The sequence below is a fragment of the Stigmatopora argus genome, chromosome 20 (assembly GCF_051989625.1).
Source record: "Stigmatopora argus isolate UIUO_Sarg chromosome 20, RoL_Sarg_1.0, whole genome shotgun sequence".
Classification (NCBI taxonomy): Eukaryota; Metazoa; Chordata; class Actinopteri; order Syngnathiformes; family Syngnathidae; genus Stigmatopora; species Stigmatopora argus.
The window spans coordinates 4,864,875-4,890,746 of record NC_135406.1 but is presented as its reverse complement, the minus strand read 5'-3'; the positions used below and the strand labels follow the sequence as shown (position 1 = coordinate 4,890,746).

The 25,872-nt window shown below is 41.0% G+C and overlaps 1 protein-coding gene across 2 annotated transcripts in view; it reads right to left on the bottom strand.

Annotated features, from left to right (window-relative positions):
• Positions 1–25,872, bottom strand: part of dock11 (dedicator of cytokinesis 11) — a 37,897-nt gene that overhangs the window by 8,255 nt on the left and 3,770 nt on the right. Inside the window, exons 4-44 of one of the 2 annotated variants that reach the window (XM_077588301.1) lie at positions 25,126–25,208; positions 24,985–25,051; positions 24,095–24,190; positions 23,884–24,018; positions 21,886–22,069; positions 21,740–21,819; positions 21,005–21,088; positions 20,792–20,932; positions 20,482–20,721; positions 20,289–20,411; positions 20,121–20,203; positions 19,353–19,475; positions 19,191–19,267; positions 18,560–18,744; positions 17,508–17,573; positions 16,318–16,410; positions 15,851–15,962; positions 15,659–15,771; positions 14,050–14,127; positions 13,873–13,962; positions 13,680–13,801; positions 13,541–13,610; positions 13,341–13,466; positions 13,173–13,244; positions 12,448–12,594; positions 12,296–12,379; positions 11,159–11,270; positions 10,909–10,947; positions 9,620–9,801; positions 9,444–9,545; positions 6,902–6,977; positions 6,690–6,778; positions 6,268–6,385; positions 6,118–6,184; positions 6,004–6,051; positions 3,803–3,948; positions 3,249–3,364; positions 3,043–3,180; positions 1,924–2,106; positions 1,246–1,359; positions 311–526 (exon numbers count right to left, since the gene is read on the bottom strand). In XM_077588301.1, coding sequence (XP_077444427.1) covers positions 311–526; positions 1,246–1,359; positions 1,924–2,106; positions 3,043–3,180; positions 3,249–3,364; positions 3,803–3,948; positions 6,004–6,051; positions 6,118–6,184; positions 6,268–6,385; positions 6,690–6,778; positions 6,902–6,977; positions 9,444–9,545; positions 9,620–9,801; positions 10,909–10,947; positions 11,159–11,270; positions 12,296–12,379; positions 12,448–12,594; positions 13,173–13,244; positions 13,341–13,466; positions 13,541–13,610; positions 13,680–13,801; positions 13,873–13,962; positions 14,050–14,127; positions 15,659–15,771; positions 15,851–15,962; positions 16,318–16,410; positions 17,508–17,573; positions 18,560–18,744; positions 19,191–19,267; positions 19,353–19,475; positions 20,121–20,203; positions 20,289–20,411; positions 20,482–20,721; positions 20,792–20,932; positions 21,005–21,088; positions 21,740–21,819; positions 21,886–22,069; positions 23,884–24,018; positions 24,095–24,190; positions 24,985–25,051; positions 25,126–25,208 — 4,620 coding nt within the window. The remainder of the gene's footprint in view (positions 1–310; positions 527–1,245; positions 1,360–1,923; positions 2,107–3,042; positions 3,181–3,248; positions 3,365–3,802; positions 3,949–6,003; positions 6,052–6,117; positions 6,185–6,267; positions 6,386–6,689; positions 6,779–6,901; positions 6,978–9,443; positions 9,546–9,619; positions 9,802–10,908; positions 10,948–11,158; positions 11,271–12,295; positions 12,380–12,447; positions 12,595–13,172; positions 13,245–13,340; positions 13,467–13,540; positions 13,611–13,679; positions 13,802–13,872; positions 13,963–14,049; positions 14,128–15,658; positions 15,772–15,850; positions 15,963–16,317; positions 16,411–17,507; positions 17,574–18,559; positions 18,745–19,190; positions 19,268–19,352; positions 19,476–20,120; positions 20,204–20,288; positions 20,412–20,481; positions 20,722–20,791; positions 20,933–21,004; positions 21,089–21,739; positions 21,820–21,885; positions 22,070–23,883; positions 24,019–24,094; positions 24,191–24,984; positions 25,052–25,125; positions 25,209–25,872) is intronic. The other variant, XM_077588302.1, reaches the window with a different exon arrangement.

Genomic DNA, 25,872 nt, shown 5'->3' with positions numbered 1-25,872 from the left:
CAATTTTTTCATAGTTGTTTTTCACCATTTTAGAATTGCTACTTTAACCTATATTGACCCTCGAATTCTGATCAAATGAAAAATGTGGATAACCATTTTTTTCCCCTCTTCCTTTTGTATTCTTTGGGTGGTGTCTGAGAACTAAAGACACCTTTTAGAACTCTTTGGAACTTGAGAAAGGAATGAAAAAGCAAGCATTAACACGTACACCCATGAGGCTTCACTGGAAAAACATATTCCCAAGAATTGGTTGCTAAAATACTGAATATTTGTTTTGCCCACATGAAACCAACCACAAGAAAAATCCTACCTCAGAAAGATCGTTATTTTTCAGGTGCGCGCGAGCCATGCTGTCCAACCAGGTCCGTCTAAGTTCAGGGGTGCTGGCGTAGGAGCGGGCCAGGCTGTACTGCAGGTCCAGCAACATTTCGGGGTCTTTTTCGTGCTCCCTCATCTGAGCCGTGGCCATCAGCACCGTACGGATCCGCTTGGTTAGACCTTTGACCTCTGAGGGGAACGCTGTGGACTAATATAGAAGAAATGCAATTACTCAATGAACATAGTCATACCTCTACTTACGAAATTAATTGGTTGGTTCCAGAACTTTTTTCGTAACTTGAACATTTCGTAAGTTGAGGTGTGTGTACTTTATATGTAAATTCTCTCATTCGTTCCACGGTCCTCACACAACTACCAACTAAACCCTTTAAAATTGGTCAAAGTGTCCTAATTTTGTATGAAAGACGTACTTTTTGGGGTCGATTTCGTAACTTGGATCTTTTTCGTAACTCAAGTCACTCATTTGTATATAAAAAAATTGTTACCTGAAAATTTCGTACCTAGAGGCATTCGTAAGTAGAGGTATGACTGTATTTATATTCATGTTACTGAACATATAGATGTAAATATGTAAGATTGTAGCCTAGTGCTAATTTTTATCTATCAATTCAATCTCAATTTTTTTTGGTCTAATAGTCAGGCTTTAAGATGATTGGTCAAGAGGTTCAGGGACGGGAGTTCATGTATGTCAACTGGCTAAATGGGAACTACACAGTCACCTCTAGAGCCAGCCCTTGTTGATGTGTTGGAATTTTTTGGTACAAAATCTTGCAGTGGAGGAGCTTTGTGTTTGGGCAGATCCCAGAATTGGAGGAAATGATACAAAATCCACGTGCAAAATATGTATGTATAAAAAATATATAGCCAAAATGACACTAATTTACAATGACACCATCCCAACACTACCTTCATAGCCTTGTCGCTGTTCGCAAAGTTGTTGATGATGGAAAGCGACTCCTGGAAGCGCGAACTTCCGCTTAGTGCCATGTCGGAAATCAGCTGGCTCACGGCGATGATGATCTGAGGGTGAAAGACCAAAGTAGGAGAAACATCACGGGGTCGAAAGCTAGGACGGGCGGGTACTCGGACGTTTCGTCGAAAGACGTTTGGTAGAACGGACGTTTGGTAGAACGGACGTTTGGTAGAACTGACGTTTGGTGGAACGGACGTTTGGTAGAACGGACGTTTGGTAGAACGGACGTTTGGTAGAACGGACGTTTGGTAGAACAGACATTTGGGCACCGGGTTTTACTGATGAAACCAGCTCTCAAAAGTATAATCATGAGAGAGAGTAAGGTTAATATCTAAATATCTAATATCAAAATATCAACAGTAAACTCTCTGTCATAATTTGACAGCGAGCAAACCCGGCAACCCAACGTCCGTTCTACCAAATGTCCATTCTGCCAAACGTCCATTCTACCAAACGTCCGGTCGACCAAACGTCCGGTCGACCAAACGTCTGGGGACCAAACGTCCGGGGGCCAAACGTCCGGGGACCAAACGTCCGGGGACCAAACGTCCGGGGACCAAACGTCCGGGGACCAAACGTCCGGTCACGGGACGGGCGGGTTCGGACTCTACCTGCAGGTGCGTGCGCAGGAAGGTCTTTCTTTTGGTGTACTCGTAGTTGTTCCTCATGAGCAGGTAGAGCAGCGCCGAGGCTTCGGCCCTTAGCGCCGCCATCTTGGAGACGCAGCACTTGAGCACCTCGCAGCACAGGAGCTCGCAAAGGGTCACACGACCTTTGAATAGCACTGAGGGGAACTGGTGAGATGGGGCGTTGGTCAATTCCCAGCTTTTATTCAAGGAACGCAATTTTTCATATCGGTTGGACTTTTTATAAGACACTTTGACCAATTGTAAAAGGTTTAGTTGGTAGTTATGTGAGGACCGTGGAACAAATTAGAGAATTTACATATAAAGTACACCTCTACTTACGAGGGGGCCAGAAATTAGAGAATTTACATATAAAGTACACCTCTACTTACGAGGGGGCCAGAAATTCGAGAATTTACATATAAAGTACACCTCTACTTACGAGGGGGCCAGAAATTAGAGAATTTACATATAAAGTACACCTCTACTTACGCATACCTGTCAACCTCTGCCGATAACTGCCCTTATAAATTATTATGATTCCCCTTACAAACCCCCCAAAAAGGTAAGTTTTTTTTGGGGTTTGTAAGGGGAATCATAATCATTTATAAGGGCAGTTATCGGCAGAGGTTGACAGGTATGACTTACGAGGGGACCAGAAATTAGAGAATTTACATATAAAGTACACCTCTACTTACGAGGGGGCCAGAAATTAGAGAATTTACATATAAAGTACACCTCTACATACGAGGGGGCCAGAAATTAGAGAATTTACATATAAAGTACACCTCTACTTACGAGGGCGCCAGAAATTCGAGAATTTACATATAAAGTACACCTCTACTTACGAGGGGGCCAAAAATTAGAGAATTTACATATAAAGTACACCTCTACTTACGAGGGGGCCAGAAATTTGAGAATTTACATATAAAGTACACCTCTACTTACGAGGGGGCCAGAAATTAGAGAATTTACATATAAAGTACACCTCTACTTACAAGGGGGCCAGATACGGACCGTGAAACTTAAATGGGTCGACGTCATGTTTTATGTTTCAAATAGGTGTATAGAGAATACCCGAGAATGGTCGCCAGTTAGTCGTACCTTATTCATGAACGCTCGCAGCGCAGCAAACACGTGCCGGTAAGCGGCTTCCGATTGGCTCACTTTGAGGAAGGTGAGGTATACATCGAAGACCTTCCTCATTAGGGGATTGTGTCCGTCGCTGTCTGTCAGCTGGGTCTGCCGAGGACATATATTAGAAATGAGAGGACGCGGAGCCAATGGATGTTGAATTTGTGTGGGTTCACCTTGAAGAACTGGATGAAAAGTGAGAGGATATCCAGGACACTTAAGCAGACCTCAGTGGAGATGTTTCCCTCGAGGAGAGCCTGGTGATGAATTTCTGCTTCAGGGGCCCCCATCCCTAAACCCGCCCCCGCACACAAATGTGAAATACGAATGAGTCCCGTTTCTTTCCGCGGAATTTTTAATACAGAACTAATTTCTCATATTTTCTTTTTTAAAAGCAACCAATGGAGATCTTTCCCTTGAGGAGTGCCTGGTGGTGGATTACGGCTTCAGGCGCCCCCATCCCTAAACCCGCCCCCGCACACAAATGTGAAATACGAATGAGTCCCGTTTCTTTCCGTAGAATTTTCAATATCTATTATTTAAAGATTATTTATTTATTTAAAAAAATAAATCCAGTCCGCTCACATATTTTTTATGCCCACGCCCCTGCAATTAAATTGTCAATGTGATTGAGTCCATTAGTTTAACAAGCTTTGAAGCTTGTGGCACAAAAAATACCATGCGAATCTGATCAGGGCAAGGCACTGACTGATGAGTCATCTGTACGTGCCTATGTTGAAAGTGAGCGAGGCCTCCATGGTGCCGAACTGGTTCAGTTTAGTCTGGATGGCACTGGCTCGGTTGCACCGTATAGCTGGCATTGTCTGTGACTTCCTATCAGGTGAGAAGAACTTGGATGTGCACGCATCTTGAGTCCTACATAGCACAAAAAGGGGTGTAAAAATTCAAAGTTTTAAGGTTATCGTATTTTTGGGAGAATAAGTCGGGGATTTGTTTTATTTGATCAAAAACCAAGAACAAACATACATTCAAAACAGGCATCTATTAACAGTTTCCCAATGATTATAGCCTAAAAATCAACAACATAACTGATGGAATAATCATTATTATAAATGTGTTTGCAATGAATATAAAGCCTTATAATATACATGCTTACTATATTAATCAATATATTTGCTCATCCTAAATGTGTAACTATATATATGTGTTGATCGCTTTCAACGAAGACAAACGCTTACGCCAAGGTCGCTCTCCAGGACAGCTGGGATCAGCGAGAGATACAAGTACCCAAAGACATAAAACAATACACTGAGTTCTTGCTCCAAGGACTGAGTACTGGAAGCAGAGACAGTTGTTTTTGCGTATGCAATTGTTTAAATCAGATTACCTTTGAATGTTTTGGTTATGTGCCGCTAAATGGAACGAAGAGTATTCCGCTCGTCAGAATGCACTGGGGACTAAGACGGCGTCACATGGCATTTTCCTTGCAAGTTGTAAGCAGAGTTTGTTGAAAGATGTTTTTCCTTTTTTAATTAAATATTACTAATAATGATTTAAAAGGTTTGAATCATTATTCCAACAATAACATATTGTATTTTCTCGCATATAAGCCGTATTTGTAACTAAAAATCAAGGGTACGGCTTATATGTGGACAAATTTGACATGACATGCACGAAACTGCAAAGTGGTTGTACTGCTCAAGTGACTTCCATTTTGAATTTAACTTCCTTCTGATATTGATCCAAATAATGTGCAATCCAGCAGACGATCCTTTCGATTCATACAGTACAGACGCTCCCCTACTTACGAACGAGTTAGGTTCCGAGCGATTGTTCATAAGTTGAATTTGTTTGTAAGTTGATTCAGTGCTATATTTTGTATTATAATTTATGTTTAAGGCCTATATAAGTATATTGAAGGTTTATATAAGTGCATTTGTATGTTTAAGGCTTGTATAAGTAACACGCATTGGTTTGTACTGAAAAAAACATTTAATAAAATGGAGAGAATATGTACAGTACTGTATAGAGAGAGAGAGAGAGAGATTTATGTCTTAGAAACTGGCCGAAAGAAGCGATCTAACGACGATTGCAGTTTTCTTCTTTGTTTCATCATAAATGATGCGGTAGCACTGTATGGCATCATTCAATTGATTTGCAAACTTTGTGCAACGTTCAATATTTGGGTCCTGCTGCTCGATCTTTATCTTTCTAAATGGTACTGACGGTCGAACGATTCAAGTTGTATGCCCGTGCAACGCTCACCACTCTCACGCGCATCAAGCTTCGTTATTATTGCCACTCGTTTCAAATGAAATGGCTTGCCTCTTCCTTGCACCTCCCTCAATAGAAGCCTTTCGCTTTTTACCAACCATATTCAATAATGGATGCAAGAGATATTTAATGATACAAATGAAAAAGCTTCTTTGCGCACTGGAGATACGTTCACGCACTTCCGCATTGCAACGAATTGGACAGAAGAAGGTAGATACTGGGTGAGCTGAGCTCTCACAGCGCCAGGCGTCGGTTTTAGCGCCGGAAAGAAGCACTTCTTGGGAAAAGGTGCGCAATACAAAATCGAACTTACGAACATTTTTCGACATAAACGCAATTTGCAGACATATTCGTATGTACCGTTGTTCGTAAGTCGTATGTTCGTAAGTAGGGGAGCGTCTGTATCTCAGAAAGGTGCAATGATTTTTCTTAATATTTTCCCTTCAAAGTAACACATTTGTACTCCCTATTAAAACCCAGAATATGGAATAATATGAAAATTGTGAATCGGGGCGATTTATACGCGAGAAATTGTAAAATTCAACGATTTTAAGCCAATTTTAAGAGTACGGCTTATACGCGGAGGCGGTCAACATGCAAAAAATACGGTAAACTGCACTTGATTATTAGTAACAGGCCCAGCCAAGCTATGAAAAAAGTGCGACTTATAGTCCGGAAAAAACTATTGCGTCTTACCTGGCTATGTTCCTCTTCCCAATGTATCGAAACTGAACCAGACAGGTCCTGAAATTGACAGGAAGTGATTCAAGCAGAAACAACTTCCTTCAAATATTATGAAAAGCTACTCACTCAAGCAAACTGAGGAAGTTCATAATATCTTGGGGGCTCACTTTGGTCCAGTAGGTAGTGATAGTGTCTGTGGGGGGAAAGAAAGGAATGGGCTATTATAAATAAAAGTTTATTTCGAGGCATGTCCAGCAGATTTGTCTGATCACCGACCCTCCGACAAGGTCTTGGCCACGTGTAAGAATGTAAACAGGAGGCCCTTGATTTCGTAAGACCCCAATCTGCCCATATTGGTGGGACTGCTGCTCATGGTGGACCCGCGTCTTTGCAGCTGCACATGCAAAACAACATTAAAAAAATACATACAAAACACCGCAAATAGACATCTGAGTCAGATAGTGAGGTATACTGAACTCAAACTAGATAGCGTAACCACGGTTTCCAAGACTAAATTGGACAAAAACTCATTGAAATAAATAAATAAAGACGCCAGCATGCAAATGAAGATACAAATTCTATTCAAAATATTTGCTTGTACTCTAAGATTAATGATTAACACCCTCTCCAATGAAAAAAAATCTAGGACACATGTTGCCGAGGCAACACCATATACAACTGATATTAAAAAGCCTTACGTCAATGCTATCTGGTGTCCCGGAATCCATAAAAAGAGAACCTCTCGAGTCTTCTCTCCTTACCGTATGGCCATTAAGGACAGGAAAACCTGATAACGACGTAAAGCGGTGAAAAAAAATAATTTAAGTCGTCAAAAATACTTCTACTGGTACATGGAATACTACTACAAACTAAAATGTCACTATATCTTGTCAGACTGAGATAAACTCACCCTGATCTTTTTCCACGGCGGTGCTAATTCTTCTGCTGTCTGCAGAACCACTTGAAATAATGTCATCTCTAGAGCCCTGCAAGAAAGAAACAAGTCCACTACTATAAATAAACCACGCTATTTTATACTATAAGCTCGTAGCAGGAAATGCACAATGAAGATCTAAACAAAAAGTCACATTTTAGGAGAAAGAACAAACATTATAATACCTTCCTGTATTTTCTCACATATAAGCCTTATTTGTAATTTAAAAAAAATGATGACTGAATCAAGGCACATGACTTGCTATACAGACGCTCCCCTACTTACGAACGAGTTAGGTTCCGAGCGATTGTTCATAAGTTGAATTTGTTCGTAAGTTGCTCAGTGCTATATTTTGTATTATAATTTATGTTTAAGGCCTATATAAGTATATTGAAGCCTATATAAGTATATTGAAGGTTTATATAAGTGCATTTGTATGTTTAAGGCTTGTATAAGTAACACACATTGGTTTGTACTGAAAAAAACATTTAATAAAATGGAGAGAATACATACAGTACTGTATACATACATTAGAGAGAGAGAAACTAATGACGATTGCAGTTTTCTTTTTTTCATCATAAATGATGTGGTAGCACTGTATGGCATCATTCAATTGATTTGCAAACTTTGTGCAACGTTCAATATTTGGGTCCTGCTGCTCCATCTTTATGTTTATGAATGGTACTGACGGTCGAACGATTCAATGCCCGTGAAACGCTCACCACTCTCACGCGCATCAAGCTTCGTTATTATTGGCACTCGTTTCAAATGAAATGGCTTGCCTCTTCCTTGCACCTCCCTCAATAGAAGCCTTTCGCTTTTCACCAACCATATTGAATAATGGATGCACGAGATATTTCATGATAAAAATGAAAAAGGTTCTTTGCGCACTGGAGATACGTTCATTGCAACGAAGTGGGCAGAAGAAGGTAGATGCTGGGTGAGCTGAGCTGTCACAGCGCCAGGCGTCGGTATTAGCGGCGGAAAGAAGCCCTACTCGGAAAAAGGCGCGCAATACAAAATCGAACTTACGAACATTTTTTGACATAAACGCAATTTGCAGACATGTTCGTATGTACCGTTGTTCGTAAGTCGAATGTTCGTAAGTAGGGGAGCGTCTGTATCTCAGAATCGTATTCATTCATCGCGTATTCTGGAAATTTCACTGTCACAGTAGCAAGAGGGTGAGAATACAGACACAGGAAAAGACATTGTAGACATAAATAAATAGGTATAAATTGCACTTAAACATAATACAAGGTGGGCAAATCGGACACCACGTGCGACGAATTTTCTTAAGATTTTCCCTTCAAAGTACAGTGGTACCTCGTAGTACGACATGCTCGTGGTACGACGAAAATTCCGATCGAATAATTTGCCCGCGATACTATCAAAATTTCGAGATGCGACCAAGCCAGGTGGCCATGACATGAGAGGCTGTTTATCATTGTAGCACACTGTCTTTTTTGCCGCATCTCTTTCGTGTATTACAGATATCTACGAGCACTGAACGATTTATTCAGACGAGTTTAGACCAGGAAACGCACAACGCGCATGCGCAGGCAAAAAGAGGGCTTTCTGGGTAATGAAGTATACTCGTGCACACAACACCAATACGCAATGGCACCCTTTCTCAGAATAAAACTTCATTACCCACAATCAATACGTGGGTAGGATGTTGCATTTCCTGTTTCCCCCCCTTAGCATGTTAGCTCCCGTTGGCGGAGCGATCGCTCATTCAAGACTACTTCTCGTTGGCAAGTGGTCGTAGGTTATCCTATTGTGAGGACATTTGTGCCCATCATTTTCGGAATATTTTGAAGGGAATACGTAGTACAACAGCAAACAGCCCATCGATAGCGAACGTGAGGGTGGAGGCGTGGCAAACAACTAACCAGGCCAGAACGAAGGTAAAAAAAAAAAAAATAGAATTCAGTTTTGTGTAAAGCTACATTAAACATATGTTTGAGTGTCTGTATATATTAATCCAAGTTAATTTAAATTAGTTTGTTCCGTTACGAGTGCGTTTCTCTTTCTGTCCCTCTCTATACCCTCCGCGGAATCTGCCCAATTTTAGTTCTATTAAACACATTTTATTACTATTAAACCACTAGTTATGTGTTACCTTGTTAATAGATGGCGAATTAGAAGAAATAAAACATGTTTTCCAATCCAATATCCTCTTTTAGGTGTTTTTTCAGAGGGTTGGAACGAATTCATTTGTTTTTCGTTCATTTCAATGGGAAACGTTCGCTCGACTTACGAAAAGCTCGACATACGATCTCAGTCCCGGAACGGATTAAGATCGTATGTCGAGGTACCACTGTAGTAAGAACTTGATTCTAAACAACACGGCATTTTTCCAAACTCTGAATCAATCGATTTGAACTGAAACTCCAGTTTCTTACCTAGGTCTACAATGTCTTGTGTGTCTGTCTTGCTACTGCAACCAAGAAATTTCCCGAATACAGGATGAAATAAAGTTCTAATCTAATTGAGAGTGGTCATTTTCACTTACATTAAAATTGGACATGCATGCCTGGGCTGACAGTTGGTTCAAGTTCTGGAAGAGTAACTCAAACAATGGCAGGTACAGCAAACAGATCCTGGCCTGCTGGTTCTGCCAAAGCAAAAAAAATGAGTTCTAGTCGACGCATGTCTTCCGCGACTAAAACAATAGGATTCAAATTTCACCTTGAAGGTAGTGTAGCGATCGTCCACGGCGTGCTTGATCAGCAGATTCTTGAGCGTGCTCACCGCCAGCTGCCGGATTTCGGCGCCCTGCTGCAGGGCAGCCGCCACGTCTCGGAGAAGCAGGCCCACCAGGAAGTGATTGCGGCAGTATTCTTCAGTCAAGCTAAATTCCAGGCTTTGCTCTGTGGTCGGCCCAAAAAAAAGGAAGACTTGAGCAAACTAACGAAGAAGAACTGCAACAGCTCTTAAATATACTGGAAAAATCCTATATACCGCATTTTCCGGACTATAAGTGTATTTTTTAAAATGTTGTTGTATTTTTTAGGTGATAGTTATCTGAAAAAACTGTTTTTTTTTTGTTTTTGTTTTTAAGTTGGGAATTGCATGATTTTTTTTAAGTAACCCTCGAAGAATTTTTTTTAGATACCCCTGCTACACAATATAGTATATATACCATATAGTATGCACTATATAATCTACCGTATTTTCTCACATATTAGCCGCCTACAGTTTCGTGCATGTCAGGTCTAATTTATGCGCATATAAGCCGTACTCTCGATTCAGTCATCATTCTTTTAGCGACAAATATGCGAGAAAATACGGTATAATAGAAATAGTAATTTAGGGTCAAATGGTAGATAACGCTGCAGTTTACGCTACCCAATCAGATTGGAAATAGCCTCATTGCTATGTGATGTACTGAAAAATCAAATTGTAATTCTCAAATTATCAGCAAAATTCGATTAGATTAGATAAATTAAAATAAATTTCACTGTCACTGTAGCCAGAGGGTGAGAATACAGACACAGACATAAATAAATAGGTATAAATTGAATTTAAACGTAATACAAGGCGGGAAAATTGTCTTTGTAAAAAGGCTTGGATGTGAATGAGTGATTATCATAATGCAGACATTGTTATCCCATAAGAGAATTTCACCTTATTATATATTTCCAGACAGGAAATGTATAATCTTATAAATTGACACTTTGCAAACATAGAGCAGAGATCGAAAGAAAGGATGCAATCAAGTGCAAGGCCATAATGCTGTGTTAATATCATCATAACAGGCAGTGCATTTAAAGTCCTTAAATGATCAGCTGGAATAAAAGTGATAGAGACTTAGACGACAAACGTGTGGGAAAAAATACTCCGAGTGTGAAGCAAAGCTCATCTCCCCTACAAAATAAAAGCATCTCGTGCGTTTGGCCAGGAAGCGTTAATGGAGGCGAGGAGCGGCGGAAGAAGCGCCGACCGACGGCACGTGGCGTTGACGTCGAATCACCTACCTACAGGGCCAAAAAGCTCCGTTGCGTACGAAATAAAATCTGACCACGGGCAAGGGAGAAAAAAAACAGATGGGAAGGGTGTTGGGTTCGAACCAAGAACTCGGGGAAGCTGTTCACAATCCATGCAGCATTGACAGTATAATGCATCGACATTAAGATCCTTATGACACGCTGGTCGCACAACTGTTAATAGTGGTTCATTAGAGATGCGAAAAGAGGAGGCGGAGTCAGGCAAATGCCCACGACTCACCTTGAACCCGTTGCAGTTTCGTCCGTCCGAACGCCATGGGCAGATTGAGGGGGATGAAATGCTCGTGGTTGCAAAGCGCCATCAGAAAATTGAACTTCATCTCAGTCAGCACCTGTGGAAAGCATCCGTGACCGGACGTTTCGCCGAAAGACGTTTCGCCGACGGACGTTTGGCCGACGGACAGTTCGCCGAACGGACGTTTCGCCGAAACGGGATTCGCGCACTCGTCCCGCCCCCGGATTTTGTATGTACATGTTTTTCAACCTCGGCCCGCGGGCCATATACGGCCCGTTACAGATAACATTCATTTAGGAATAACAAGGGCATGTACTGCCCCCCGCTGGACATATTTCTAAATACAAGTACGTACTACAATGTGCTGCCAATTTTTTATGTTTTTTATTTTATCCTTGCATTTAAACTAGTAGCCATTTGGAGATCATGCAGTACAGTACATGACAGAAGAAATATAGAAAATAAAGTAGTAGTAACAGTAAGTACTACTGTAATGAAATTGTAAATCCAGAAATCCTACTCCAGAAAATTTACACCAGCATAGAAAACGTTGAGATTAATCTTTGAATTAATGTTCTCAGCAAATCATTTGGAATATATATTTCCTAAAATAATGGGAAATTATTTAAAATTAAACTATAAGTAAAAGTGTGTTCCATGGCATTTTCAGGTATTGTTCTCTAAGCCTTCTAGTCTGTCCAAGGCACTTAGAATTTCACATAAATCTTTTAGTGTTGTTTTTTTATCAGTGTCAGACATCAATCCCCAGCTTTGATAAATTACATTGCGTGTCCAAATGGCTGTTGTATAAAAAATTGGCAGCACATTGTAGTACGTACTTGTATTTAGAAATATATCCAGCGGGGGGCAGTACATGCCCTTGTTATTCCTAAATGAATGTTATCTGTAACGGGCCATATATGGCCCGCGGGCCGAGGTTGAAAAACATGTACACACACGATCCGGGGGCGGGGCAAGCGCGCGAATCCCGTTTCGGCGAACTGTCCGTCGGCCAAACCTCCGTCGGCGAAACGTCTTTCGGCAAATCGTCCGAGTACCGAAAGCATCCATGCCTGAACCACCTCTCCGCTCGTTGGTCAACGGGTAATTACGCGGGCGTACCTTTGGATCTTTGAAGCTGAAGTGGCACATGTAGTGGTTGATCAAACCGAACGCAAAGCCCCGGTTCATGAAGGTCAGGCACCTCTGAGGGGAAAGAATGACAAAACAGTTGGCGGAGGGAAGTGGTTGGGGGAAGATAAAAACATCCATACCTTGATTAAATTAGCCAAACTTAGATTGACGCAGCGGGCTTCCTCCGGAATCTCTGTGTGGCGAATCGTAATGTGGGGCATGATGGACAGCACCAGGGACTGCAACGCCTGATGGAAAGTGTCCGGAAAGCGCTGGGCACGTGGCATCTGAAACAATTAGGGCGGAGTCACGAGGCTGGTTCGATTGGAATTATTTGATTTTATTTTTAAAATTTCATTCATAGAGGTCAAAATAAATTTTCTTTAGGGTTTTATCTCTTTATCTTTTCTTTACTTTGAAATAAAAGACCGTATCGGCTGCATTGTCTTGCGTTATGGCGTTTTGAGCATGTCAAGTCTAATTTACCGAATTTTCCGTTGCCTTTTTAAAAACGTGTTTTTAGCGTGTGGGTGTAGCGTGCATGTTTAAGCTGGTGTATGTTTTGCCATGCCTGGCTGCGTCTATAAAAACGGTGCGTCCTTTGTGTGTTTAAAATACAGAATAAGCACTCGTTACTGACACTGCGGCTAAAAATACGATGCGCTGTATAGTCGTGAAAATACGGTATGCGCATATAAGCCAAACCCTTGATTCAGTTATAATTTTTTTTGCGACGAATACGGCGTTTATGCGTGAAAATACGTTACACTTTTCGTCGCCTGTACGTCACAGGCCTGGCCAAAATATTAAAAAAAGGGTACACATTATAGTCCGGAATATACGCAGTTATGAAGAAAGTATGTACCTTAATACGGTTGTCCTCTTGCATGTACTGGGCCATTGATTTCGCCATTGTTTCGAAGAAGAACCATGAATACTACCAAAAAAAAAAGATGACCTGGTGAGTATAGCTCGCCAGCTGTTCTAGGCGAGTACGCCACCTGCTGTTCAATGTTGCTACAACAACTAACACCTTGAGCAGTTTGTTGCTCGTGTTGAAATCTGCCGTCTGCTTGAGAACGGCTGTGACTGCTGCAGCCAACACCTCATGCATGCACGCTGTGTTTGTGCCAGCAGGTGTTTTGGCAATAAACACATACTGAAAAGAAAGCAAAAATAACAATTAAAAAGTTGTCTTTTCGGGTCAAAACCGTAACCGTGGCGCCACCGTGCCTTCACGAAAGAGCGGAGATAATTTTCAAGTCCCTCCTCGTGGCACCTGGATACAATATGTATGATGACCCTGCAAAAAAATAGAAAAAGGTCATAAACTATGACCCTAAAATAAAAGTAAATCCCCAACTGGACGGACCGTAGAGAGTTGACGGCAATTTCCTGGTTGTCTTTCGCGCCCGCGGACAGGACCTCGAGCAGATAAGTGAGTACCGTGGGCAGGAAGTGGACCATGACGTGCATTTCCATGGCATGTAGGCACTGAGAATGGAGAGACGGAAATAAAACCCGGAGCGTTTTTACGCGCAAAACAACTTAATCCGGTGTTTGACCTTCAGGTATTTGATAAGCTCTGCCTGTTTATCCTCGGAGGCGCTACTCATTAGTTGGCAGTGCAAGAAGAACTTGTGGAGATGTAGGTCCTGAAGATGGAAAAAGCCAGAAGGTAATTTGGAAATTGAAGGTATTACATGTTTTTCTTCGTATTTTTTGCAGTAGAGTCATGTCACCTGAGCGTAAATCGTCGATGCCACACGGCTTCTCATTTTGAAGAGCAGCTTTGCGTTTTCCACCCACTTCAAATCCGGCTGGGAGTGAGCAGATGTTGGAATTTCCATGCAATGAGACATCTAAATACAGTGGTACCTCGACCTATGATCAGCTCTACCGACAACATGCTCATGATACGATGAAAATTTCGATCGAATAATTCGCCCGCGATACTCAAAATTTCGAGATGCGACCAAGCCAGGTGGTCATGACATGAGAGGCTGTTTATCATTGTAGCACATTGTCTTTTTTTGCTGCATCTCTTTCGTGTATAACAAATATCGACGAGCACTGAACGATTTATTCAGACGAGTTTCGACCAGGAAACGCACAACGCAAAAAGAGGGCTTTCTGGGTAATTAAGTATACTCGTGCACACAACACCGATAGCCAATGGCACCCTCTCTCAGAATAAAACTTCATTACCCACAATCAATACGTGGGTAGGCTGCTATTCCTTCCTTAGCCTGTTAGCTCCCGCGATCGCTCATTCAAGACTACTTCGCATGGGCAAGTGGTCGTGTGTTATCCTATTGTTAGAACATTGGTGTGCATCATTTTCGGAATATTTTGAAGGGAATACAACAGCAAACAGCCTATCGATAGCGAAAGTGAGGGTGGAGGCGTGGCAAACCGCTAACCCGGAAAACGAAGGTAAAAAAATTAAAACAAAATTAGAATTCAGTTTTGTGTAAAGTTACATTAAACGTATGTTTGAGTGTGTCTGTATATATTAATCCAAGTTAATTTGAATTTGTTTGTTCGGTTACGAGTGCGTTGTTGCCGTGGATAAAATCCCCCCGGACACCCCCCCCCCTCCGCCTCCGTGTATGTCGTTGTCTCTACCCTCCGCGAAATGCGTCTAATTTTACTTCTATTAAACACATTGTATTACTATTAAACCACTAGTTATGTGTTACTTTGTTAATAGATGGCAAATTAGAAGAAATAAAACATTTTTTCCAATCCAATATCCTGTTTTTGGTGTTTTTTCAGAGGGTTGGAACGAATTCATATGTTTTTAGTTCATTTCAATGGGAAACGTTCGCTTGAGTTACGAGAAGCTCGACATACGAACGGATTAAGATCGTATGTCGAGGTACCACTATACAGCAATACCTTGAGATATGAGCTTAATGCGTTCCGGGACCGAGCTCGTATGTCAATTTACTCATATCTCGAATCAATTATTTCCCATAGAAATGAACTAAATACAAATGAATTTGTTCCCACCCTCTGAAAAAACACCAAGAACAAGACATTACAATGGACACAATTTTCACTACCCTTCATTGCACCATCTTGTTTTGGACCCATTGTTTTCCCCTTAATTCTGCACTGATTAACGCAAAAAAACACATTAAAAATGCAACCTGTACGCCCAGTGCTCGTAGATATCTTTACGCGAGGGAGATGCGATGAGAATGACAGTGCGTTGTTATCATAAGCAGCCTCTCGTATGCTCTCAATGCAAATATTTGCTCGGAATTTTCTCCGTATCTCAAATTTCTCGTATGTTGGGGCACTCGTATGTCAAGGTATTACTGTAAAGCTGTGGTTTTCACAAACCTTTTTGGTGTCCTGACCCAAATACCCAGAAGGCAAAGTGGCAGCGACGGGTAGCTGCAGCTCTGTTGATTGCATCCTGCCGTCTTTTAGGAGAGGTAACCAGGAATAACCGACTGAGAAGAAAATGTCAAAAAAAACTCACATCACACAACCCGACAAGTTCCCACAGAAAAATATATTCTATTAAAATACCCAAGGATTCCACAGCTTCTCTCTTCTTGCTGCTGGATTCACAGCTAATATGATAAAAGGTGAAAAGGACATGGTGCTTTTCGTGCAAGTGGACAGGCAACTCCAGCTTAACCTAAAGACACAATCATTAGCTTTAGTCACGAGGCAGGGCAAGTAACGTCCACAAGACGGCAGTCTTGAGCTGAGCAATGCATGAGTCAGGCAAGCATGAGACCTTGAGTCAAATATGCCACAGCTTTGGGGCTCCTCGAGGCTTGTGGATTTAAATCATCACGTGTTTATGTGGATTCCGGCGTAATAAGGTTCAGGAAGTAAAGATGAGCCAGTGTTGGTGGGGGTCTTGAAATACTAATCTATTTCATTTGAGGCCATATAGTGATTATCTCCATGTCAACATGGTAGTTCCCAAAGATCTTTGTCTTAAAAAAACTGCAGGAACAAAAGTTTTTTTTTCGTTGGGATCTCACCTCGTCATAGAATTCCGGGCTTTGGTTGTGGTGCAAAACTGCTGCATAAACTTTGCTGGTGAAAAGTGAGTCTCCTGGTTTTCCGTAGATGCACTGCAATATAAAGATAGCTTTCATTTAAGACCGTGAGTTGCTGAAATAAATCAATTATAAATGATAAATTGCACTTTTGTTTTAGTTTGGCTGGGCCGGAAAATTATGTCTCTCTTTTTTTTTTAACTCTGTGCCAACAGCTAGTTATGTTGTGTCTTTTAGGCTATTTTTATCCAATAAACTGTTATAATATGACTTTACCAGGTGCGTTTTTTGTCTATTGTTTCCTATTATACTATAATTTTAACATGTCATGTTTGTTCTTGGTTTCTGATCAATTACAAAACTGAACTCAAAAAATGCAACTTATAAAGTCGTACATCTACTTACAAATGCCTCTAGGTACGAAATTCCTCTGAATGTCAATGTATCCGTTATTTTATTTTGAAATTGACCTGGTCACATTATTTTGGCCTGTGTGTTTTTGTGCATGTGTTCATGTGCTAATGTTTGCTTCTTCCTTAGTGTACTCTACTACTACATGAAGTTTTTGCATGCTTGTTATTCATTTAATAACATTAAAAAAATAATGTTCTTATACTTTTCTTTCATTTTTGTCTGTTTCTCGCATCTTTCATACATAATTGTGACACTTGTCATTTTTAAAGGGTTGAGTAGTGTTTTTTTTAGGACTGGAAAGAATTACGGAATTTACATATAAAGTACTGTTCTGCTTACGAAATATTCAAGTTACGAAAAAAGTTCTGGAACCAATTCATTTTGTAAGTAGAGGTACGACTGTACTCTATTTTTCCCCTCTTATTTGGCTGATGCGACTGATAGTCTGAAAAATATGGTAATAATGCAATCCCGGTTTATAAAAAAAATGAAAAAAATGAAATATAGTATAGAATCCTAATTGGTATGGCGCTACTTAGTACCACAATAGAAAAGCTACAAGGCTAGAGTTGTGATAAATGAATGTACTGATCTCATATCTCAAATCTTTTATCTGCCAGTGTTATCGTACCAAGTTGCTTCAAAAGCCTAGGAATGCAGAGACGAGACGAGTACCAACAATGGATGAATGGTGTGTGTGGAAAATAGAAAATGGGGAAAAAACTGAACTCCCATTTTAAAAAGAAAATGCCGTTTACCTTTAGAGAGGTCCCGCCGTCTTCATCCGAATCCCGGAACTGAATGCAGACTGCAATGTTTCTAGCCTAGTAAATGGAAAGAATTTTCACGGCAACGCACGCACTGAAAACGAACGAAGGAAAATTGTCCGGTCCACAATGAACATTCACAAGGTCGAACACAAGTAAGCACGCCAAGACAGATGAGTGAGATATTGACGCTTCTACAGAAGCACGGAGAAAGAACAGGCAGAGTTACTCTGCTTAAGATTCCGGTCAATCTTCGACTGCTTCTGTTCTCCGATCTACGACTCTCCTTCTGCAGAAGCGTCAAAATCTCACTCATCTGTCTTGGCGTGCTTACTTGTGTTCGACCTTGTGAATGTTCATCGTGGACCGGACATTTTGGTGCCGAAACCCGGGGTTCAAGATCTGTGGCATCGGGACGACGGGGAATCGAGAGGCCAAGAAACTGACGTCAGCCATCCCCCATTGAGGGAAGGGGCCATTAGGGATTGGACCCCCGTCTCCCCGAGGTCCGGTGACGAATCTCATCTAACCAGGACAAGTGCCTAAGACGGTAAGGCACTGGTTAAAACTAATTCGTAAAAAAACAATCTAGTATAAGTCCCTGTTTCCCTGTGTGTCGGGGAAATGTCCCTATGTGTCGGGGAAATTCTCTGTTTGTCGGAGAAAAAGTTGCGTATACCGTTCCCTGTGAGTCGGGGAAGCGTTCTCTGCGTGTCGGAGAAATACGTAAAGGTATACAGCAGGATCGTGGCTGTGTGTCGGCCTATCTCCGAGAAAGGCTGTGCCTTTCCGGACGATCCAAGTGGTTGACTGTGTGTCGGTCTTCCTGAGGAGTGGGGGTCGCCCCCCCCCCCCCCCCCCCCCCCGCCAGGGACTTCGAAGATTGTGTTAAAATAGAGTAAAAGTATAGAAATACCGTGCCAAGAGAGTGAGTAAAACAGCTCAATATAAGAAAATAGAATAATAACTGATAGCATGCGTAATCCTCATAGGGGGAAATAGATAAAACCGGACAAAAATGCAGTCTTTTGGATGAAACGAACCTTCGTGAAGCTTTTCTGGTTGTCGTATTTGAGTTGCAGCGGGTAGACGTAAAGTTGGTGCTTGTAAGTGGTGAAGGGGTAGTTGTACTTGGCCTCTTCGGGCAGGAACTCCTCGACTTCTACGGATACACGCTCGCAGGTTTCCTCGAAGGGCTTCACGGGAATATAAGAGGAGGTCACCGTGTCTGAGGAGAGAAGCATAACACTCTTATTTAGTTCTTACCTTATTTATTACCTATATTTTATGTCTAAAATGTATTTTGCTGTGTCTGTATTCTCACCCTCTTGCTACTGTGACAGTAAAATTTCCCGAATACAGGATGATCTAATCTAATCTAATGTAGAGCCCGGTTTTGTGTTCTTGTACCTAACTTGTTGTGTTTACATTCCAGCATTTTGCTTTTTTTATGATCAAAATCTCAAAGACTGGAATTTAATCACATTCTCCAGCAGACGAGAGCAAATCCGTCGGAAAACCATTTTTTAGAAATCACAGCAAGGCTTGGGACGGCCTAATTGCGGGTTATTAAGACTGTCCTTCGAAATGTAATGAACGGACAGATTTTTCCAATTGAATGGACTATGCCAGGAATGGATAGAAAAAAAAACATAATAAGACGGGGGAACATACTTGAAAAATCAGGTGGGACGCACTCAATGGTGACGTTCAGCTGTCCGGGAATGATCTGAAGTTTGCTCTTCTCGGGCCTGATTGGAGATAAATATTGACAGTCGCAAAGGAATTACAAAACACTTTCAGGACTAAAATAGCAGGGGCGTGTCCATTACTCACTTCCTGGTGTCGGATAGCAGTTTGATGATGTCATCGGTGGAGATTTTCCCGCTGTCCTGGCGGTAGAGGGGAGAAAACTTGCCGTCCATGTCGAGACTGCCCTGAGCATCCTTAAACACCTGCCTGGGGAGGGGACGGATTTGAAGAACATTTTTTCTCGCATATTAGCCGCATCCGCGTATAAGCCGCAGCCTTAAAATTGCTTTAAAATCGTTGAATTTTATAATTTCCCTCGTATAAATCACAATTTTCCCCTCCATATTCATGGTTTTAATAGGGAGTAAAATGTGTTATTTTGAAGGAATCTTAATAGAAATAATCGCATGTAGTATTTCTGAGATCCTGTATGAATCGAAAGGATCGTCTGCACATAGACAAATTCAAAAAGGAAGTCACGTGAGCAGTACAACCAGGAAGTGTGTCTGTCGTGGTCTAGTTTGTCATCCCTAAGTAGGATAGCGGCGCCCTGAGCGAGCAATGGCAGTGAGTTTTTTCACGTTTTATGCAAGATACGGTTTATTTTTTTCTTGAATTTCATTCATAGACTTCAAAATAAATTTTGTTTAGCGTTTGATCTGTTTATCTTTTCTCTATTTTGAAATAAATGCCTGTATCAACCGCATTGTCTTGCGTTATGGGATTTCATCTTTATCACCTTGCAGTTTCGTGCATGTCAAGTCTAATTTATGCGCGTATAAGCCGTACCCTTGATTCAGTCATCTTTTTTTGGAGCGACAAATATGGCATATATGCGAGAAAATACGGTACTTTGCGGCCCAGGCAAAGGGCATCCTGTACTGGCCCAGGCGTTGGCACGTCTGTTTGGCTGCCTTGAGGACCTTCTGAGCGGTCTGGAATGACATGGGAGGAGACAATCAGTGGAGAGATGAATTTTATGCTTTTAAAATGTATTTTGAGGACACGTGCGAAAAAAACCTTGTTTATATCAGAAGTCTTTATATATGGTTCTGCGCAATTGGTGATGCCATTCTGCAACACCTTCTCCACACGGGCCACCAAGAAGATATCAGCATGGGGGTCGGTGACTGAAAAAATTGCCTGAAGTACAAAAGAACGAGAATTGGTGAATTCTTGGTTCACTCCAAATTGGTGATGAAGTCCCTCCCACCTGTGTGGGAAAATGCAGCAGAGTCTCTGAAACCCTCTGAAGAACAGGTAGATCGTCCCCTGAGGCTAAGGCTCCTCCTTTAACGCCGCCTTCGGAGTCTGAGCAAGGCGAGACCTGGGTGGCGGTGTCGGTGAGCATCTCCCTCACGCAGGGTGGGTTCAGGTCCACGTGGAAGTCAGCGGAGATCTTACAGTTCTTGGAAATGTCGAAAAGGGCCAGACTTATGAAGAAAGGTTCCACCTGAAATTAAAAAGAAGACTCAGCTATGTCCACAGTCCACGGAACAAATAATCTATGTGTAACAGCGTACATTTGAAAGGACGCCGTCCCCCTTTTCATTGACGCAGCCCTGAAGACTGAAGGTCAGATCGTGGCAGTCGACCACGATACGGCGGCCGAATCGCTCCTCGAACGGCTTCACGTCGGGTTCGATGCCGGAGAAATCGAGCCTCTGTGGAGTGAGTAAGAAACAACCGAGTGCTTTTATGAAGAGTCACTTTCTAACGGAATAAATCCCTTTTACCTGTGTGTCGGGGTCCAGAGAGAAGAGCTTTTGCCTGCCTTCGTTCCGGTTGATCTTATTGAGCTGGTCGGTCTCTCGCGCAAACTAAACACAAAAATAGAACTTCTCATTTAAACCATGAAATATTCACATACTACATATCGAGGAATCTGTTGGCATTGTTTTAAGGAGCCTGTAATGCCAAACATTGAAAACATGTCAAAACACTAATGTATTAATATCTGAATATAATGTATATATTTAAAAATGTAACTACTTTAAATACTGTACTCACAATCTTTCCTTGATATAATTTAAAAAAAAAAACAAATAAATGGGAGTTTTAGTCTAAGTCCTTTGTCTTCTTGTGGTCATGGGCCCATTGTCGGCGATATTCGAGGGATTACAGTACTCAAGTTTTCGTTGATGAGAATGGTTGGAAAGGAAGTGAGCAGGCGACTTAACTTTCAAAATAATGAAACTTATTTAGAACACAACCTGGCGTTTCGAAATGAATCGTCATGGCAAGTTCAAATGGCTAGGCAACAACAAAAACTTCCAACTTTTTTCATGTAAAGTGCAGACAAAAACTTGATTTTATTTCTTATACGGAATACGGATTTAATTTAGAGTTGATCCAACTACAACCACCAATTTTCTAGGCAAGTATCAACACGCCACAGTTAGAAAATTGCAAAACCAACCAACCGCCAGAGGAATTGAAGGCATTTTCTCACCCGTCATTAATATCTTTACCTTTGTGAGTTCGGGTTGTAAGTTCCTCCCCAGACCTTCCGTGTAGTTCTCACTTTTCCCTTGGCTGGTTGTTTCATCATCTGATCGGAAGAGCGCAATCATGGGTAGTCATTAAACACAGCTTTATTTGGGTTTGGTCGTCTTACCTAGGGAACCGTCAAGGGATTCCCCTCCGTTCCTCCTGTCCTGGCAGGCCTCGGTGCTGTTCTGTAGGGCTTGTTTGAGCGTGGCCACCCAGTCCTCCATCTCGGCTTCACTGTCAGCGGCCAGAAAGTGGCTGTAGCGGTCCTGCATCTTTAGCTCAAAGCCATTCCGACGCATTTTAGGGCTCTAAAGGAGAATGAGTTTTACTGTCATTTCTCAAGTCAAATACTGGAAGGCGCTACAGAGCCATAACAGCCAAGACAAACAGACTCAAGGACAGTTTCTTCCCAAGAGCTGTCACCATACTCAACTCGGGTTCTGCACCTAAGACTTAATCAAGACTTATTGCTAACCACTTTGTTTCTCTACCCATGTTGACTACTACTTATACTGTATTTTCTCGCATATAAGCCATATTTGTAACTAAAAAAAATGATGACTGAATCAAGGGTACTGCTTATATGCATGCGTACAAGACTTTCTGTACTCTTTTTCACCAGTAGATGTTGGCAAAGTAACATTTAATATCTGATGGTTATTTTCAGTTTTGCAGTAAGAAAACAACCATTAGTAGATGAATTAATTCCTTATGATATTGACCCGAATAATGAGCTTTTGATTGATACAGTATCTCAGAAATACCACGTGCAATGATTTTTCTTAAGATTTTCCCTTCAAAGTAACACATTTGTACTCCCTATCAAAACCATGAAGATTGAGGTGAAAATTGTGAATCGGGGGCGGCTTATACGTGAGAAATCATAAAATTTAGCGATCTTAAGGCCTATTTGCGGGGGCGGTTTACATGCAAGTAAATACGGTATTACTTATTTATTATGTTGACCACTTATTAATCTATTACTATTTATTGATTATTTATTCATCATTACTATATATTGATTATCTATCCTTGACTTCAGAGGAACTAGGAACATTTTCTTTAATTCTGCCCCACTTTTTCAACCAACATGTTTTATTACAAAAACTAGGGTTATTAATCCCAGAGTGAATGACATGCTTTCACATTGAAGCCATTAGCCGGAATGAGGCTCCTCCCATTCATCCTGCGAGTGGACTAATTTACCTGAAAGCTTTCTGGCATCAGCTCTGAAGCTGCCAACCAATAAGTGCACTGAAAAAACCCTGTAAAATCGATGCTAAAACCTCTGTGGTGTCCAGAATGTTACTTTTGTGAACCCACCAATACACAGGGAAAAAAACAGTCCAGTTCTTTGTTAACCATAAATATACTGTAGATTTTAGTTAATGAATATAATGGTTGAAATACTTTTTTGGGTGGTTGGAGTAATTACTAAAATTATCTTGAAATATTTTTGTCAACAAAAATATTTAAAACTTGATAAAAAATTGACAATTTTAAACTGTAATTACACCACCCGACCACCACAGAGAACGGGGGCGCTGTTGCGAGATGAACGCTAGTTCCAGACCAACCCTCAGGAGAAGAAGAGGATGATGGGAGATCGTGTTTTAACATTTTAGCAATAGAGGCTAACAGGCGCATGAATGCAAAAGGACAATAACAACCACAGTAAGCGATTATGAGATGCAGGACAACACTGAGCCGACCCACTAAAAGATGCATTTCAATTTTTCCTGGCGTTTTCTTTCTTTTTTCTTTTTTAAATGCCTCGTAAATATGTTATCATCCAACTTTTTCATTTTATTTTTTTGTAAATGGCCAAATGTGCGGTAAATTGTTTCTTTTTGTGAAGCTGAAAATAGTCTGCTAGCCAATGGTGATGATGTCATCAGTTGATTATTTTATTGATTTCAAATTGCACAGCAACTTTTGTTTTGAAGGTAAATTTATCAAAATAAAGATGTCAAAATTTCTGCAGGTTTTATTCTTTACTTTTCATAGTCTAAGAAGGAAGTTGTCTTATCGTTTTTGCATATGCATAGCATGGTTATCGTGATATTTTTTGTTTTATCGTGATAACAATTTGGTCATATCACCCAGCTCTAGGTTGTTGTACCTGAATAACATCAATGCATGAGTCCAAGTAAATGGATCCTTTGGTTTCCTTGCAGTGCTTCTCATCCTTGTACGAATTAAGGCTGTAGGACCCATCCGGGAGCTGGGACAGGTAAAAATACCTCCTCTTGAACACCTGTAACGATGAAGATTGCGGCGTGAGGGGTGTTTTTATTTGGTGTGACTCAGGGCGAATGGTGGCCATGACTCACTCTCATGGAGACAGACAAGCTGCTGTTAATGTTAGCTTTCTGGAGCCAACCTTGCTTCATGATGCCGCCTTTCTGGGAGCACAGTGAAGACGTATCCTGGCGCAGATTGAAAAAATATATATTAGCAATTCATTGGATTCAACAGGGCTCTTTTGAGGGAAGCTATAGAGCCATAGCGCCATTAGCTTCCCATTTACCCTTTCTTTGTCTAAATATGTGCGCTTTCGACCTCGGGCGACAGGAGGAAGATCAATAGGAGCTATTTATAGAAGATTTACAAGGGCTTCTGGTTTTAAGAGCAGCAGGATTGCACTGACTTGGCCTCGAAGATCATACATTTGCAAAAAGGTGTCTTAACACGTAGGACTTAAAGTCAAGCTTGTGCGTCAAATTTAGTTCAACATTTCTGTAGACTTCACTAAAAAATCAGGTAATGGAAAAAAAACTGATACTTTGTTTTTTGTTCCTTTTTTAATTGATAAAGTACCGAATTTTCTCGCATATAAGCCGCACCCTTAAAATTGCCTTAAAATGGTTGAATTTTACGATTTCTCGCGTATAAGCCGCCCCCATTTCACAATTTTTCTTGAATTTTATTCAAACGTCAAAATAAATGTTAAGCATTTTATGTTGATTTTTTCTCTATTTTGAAATAAATGACCGAATTGGCCGTATTGTCTAACGTTTCGTCTTTCTCACCTTGCAGTTTTTGTGCCTGTCAAGTCTAATTTATGCGCATATAAGCCGGACCCTCGATTCAGTCATCATTTTTTTAGCGACAAATACGGCGTATATGCGAGAAAATACGTTAAATGTTGTTTTTGTTCATTAAATGTGTGGATAAATTGAAAAAATATATATAAATTTCATTTTTGTCAAAACTGCCCCACCTCATCTTTGGCGTCTTCGTCCACCTCGAACACGTGAGCCACTAGCTTGTCAGCCTTCAGGCCTTTGCTTTAAAAAAGAGTGTTCCTCATGTTAAATCCTGGAAAAAAACCCACGTGAAGACCACTCCAATTTCCCCTTACCTTGGCAACATGCGAAAATCGCTGGAATAGGCCTCGTATTTGTAGTTGATGACATGCCAGTCGGTTTTGTACATGTTGATGCACTGTCAAACACGCATCCAAACATATAATCAGTAAAGTTGCCTTGTTTCTGGAACACGTTACTTAAATTCTGCAAGGGAAACGTCACCTAAGCCAGATTTAAAGTGACTTTTTCTTTGTAAAATACACACCAAAAAAATGCAAAAAACAACTTGTTTTAACCCCATTTCTATGTGGGGAAAAAAGTACAGTAATCCCTCGCCATTTTGCGATTCAACTTTGTCGTATCTCGGTGCATCGCAAATTTTATCTATTAATACGTAATAAATAATTTACACATTGCATGATAAACACTCTTTCCATTGAGTCATACGCCCTCTGATGTCATGTTGTTGTTTTTTTTTTTTTAAAATGCTGATCCAAAATGCTACATAAATAATTTTTTGGGGTACAATTTCAAAAGATATTGATTTAATTTTTATATATATTTTTTAACGGGTGGCCCGGTGGATTGAGTGGTTAGTGTGTCGGCCTCACAGCTCTTGAGCGCTGGGTTCAAATCCAGGCTGGTGCCCCTGTGTGGAGTTTGTATGTTCTGCGTGGGTTTTCACCGGGTACTCTGGTTTTCTCCCATGTTCCGAAAACATGCAAGGCAGGCTGATACTACTTTTACTACTACTACTGCTGCTACTACTACTTTTACTACTACTACTGCTGCTACTACTA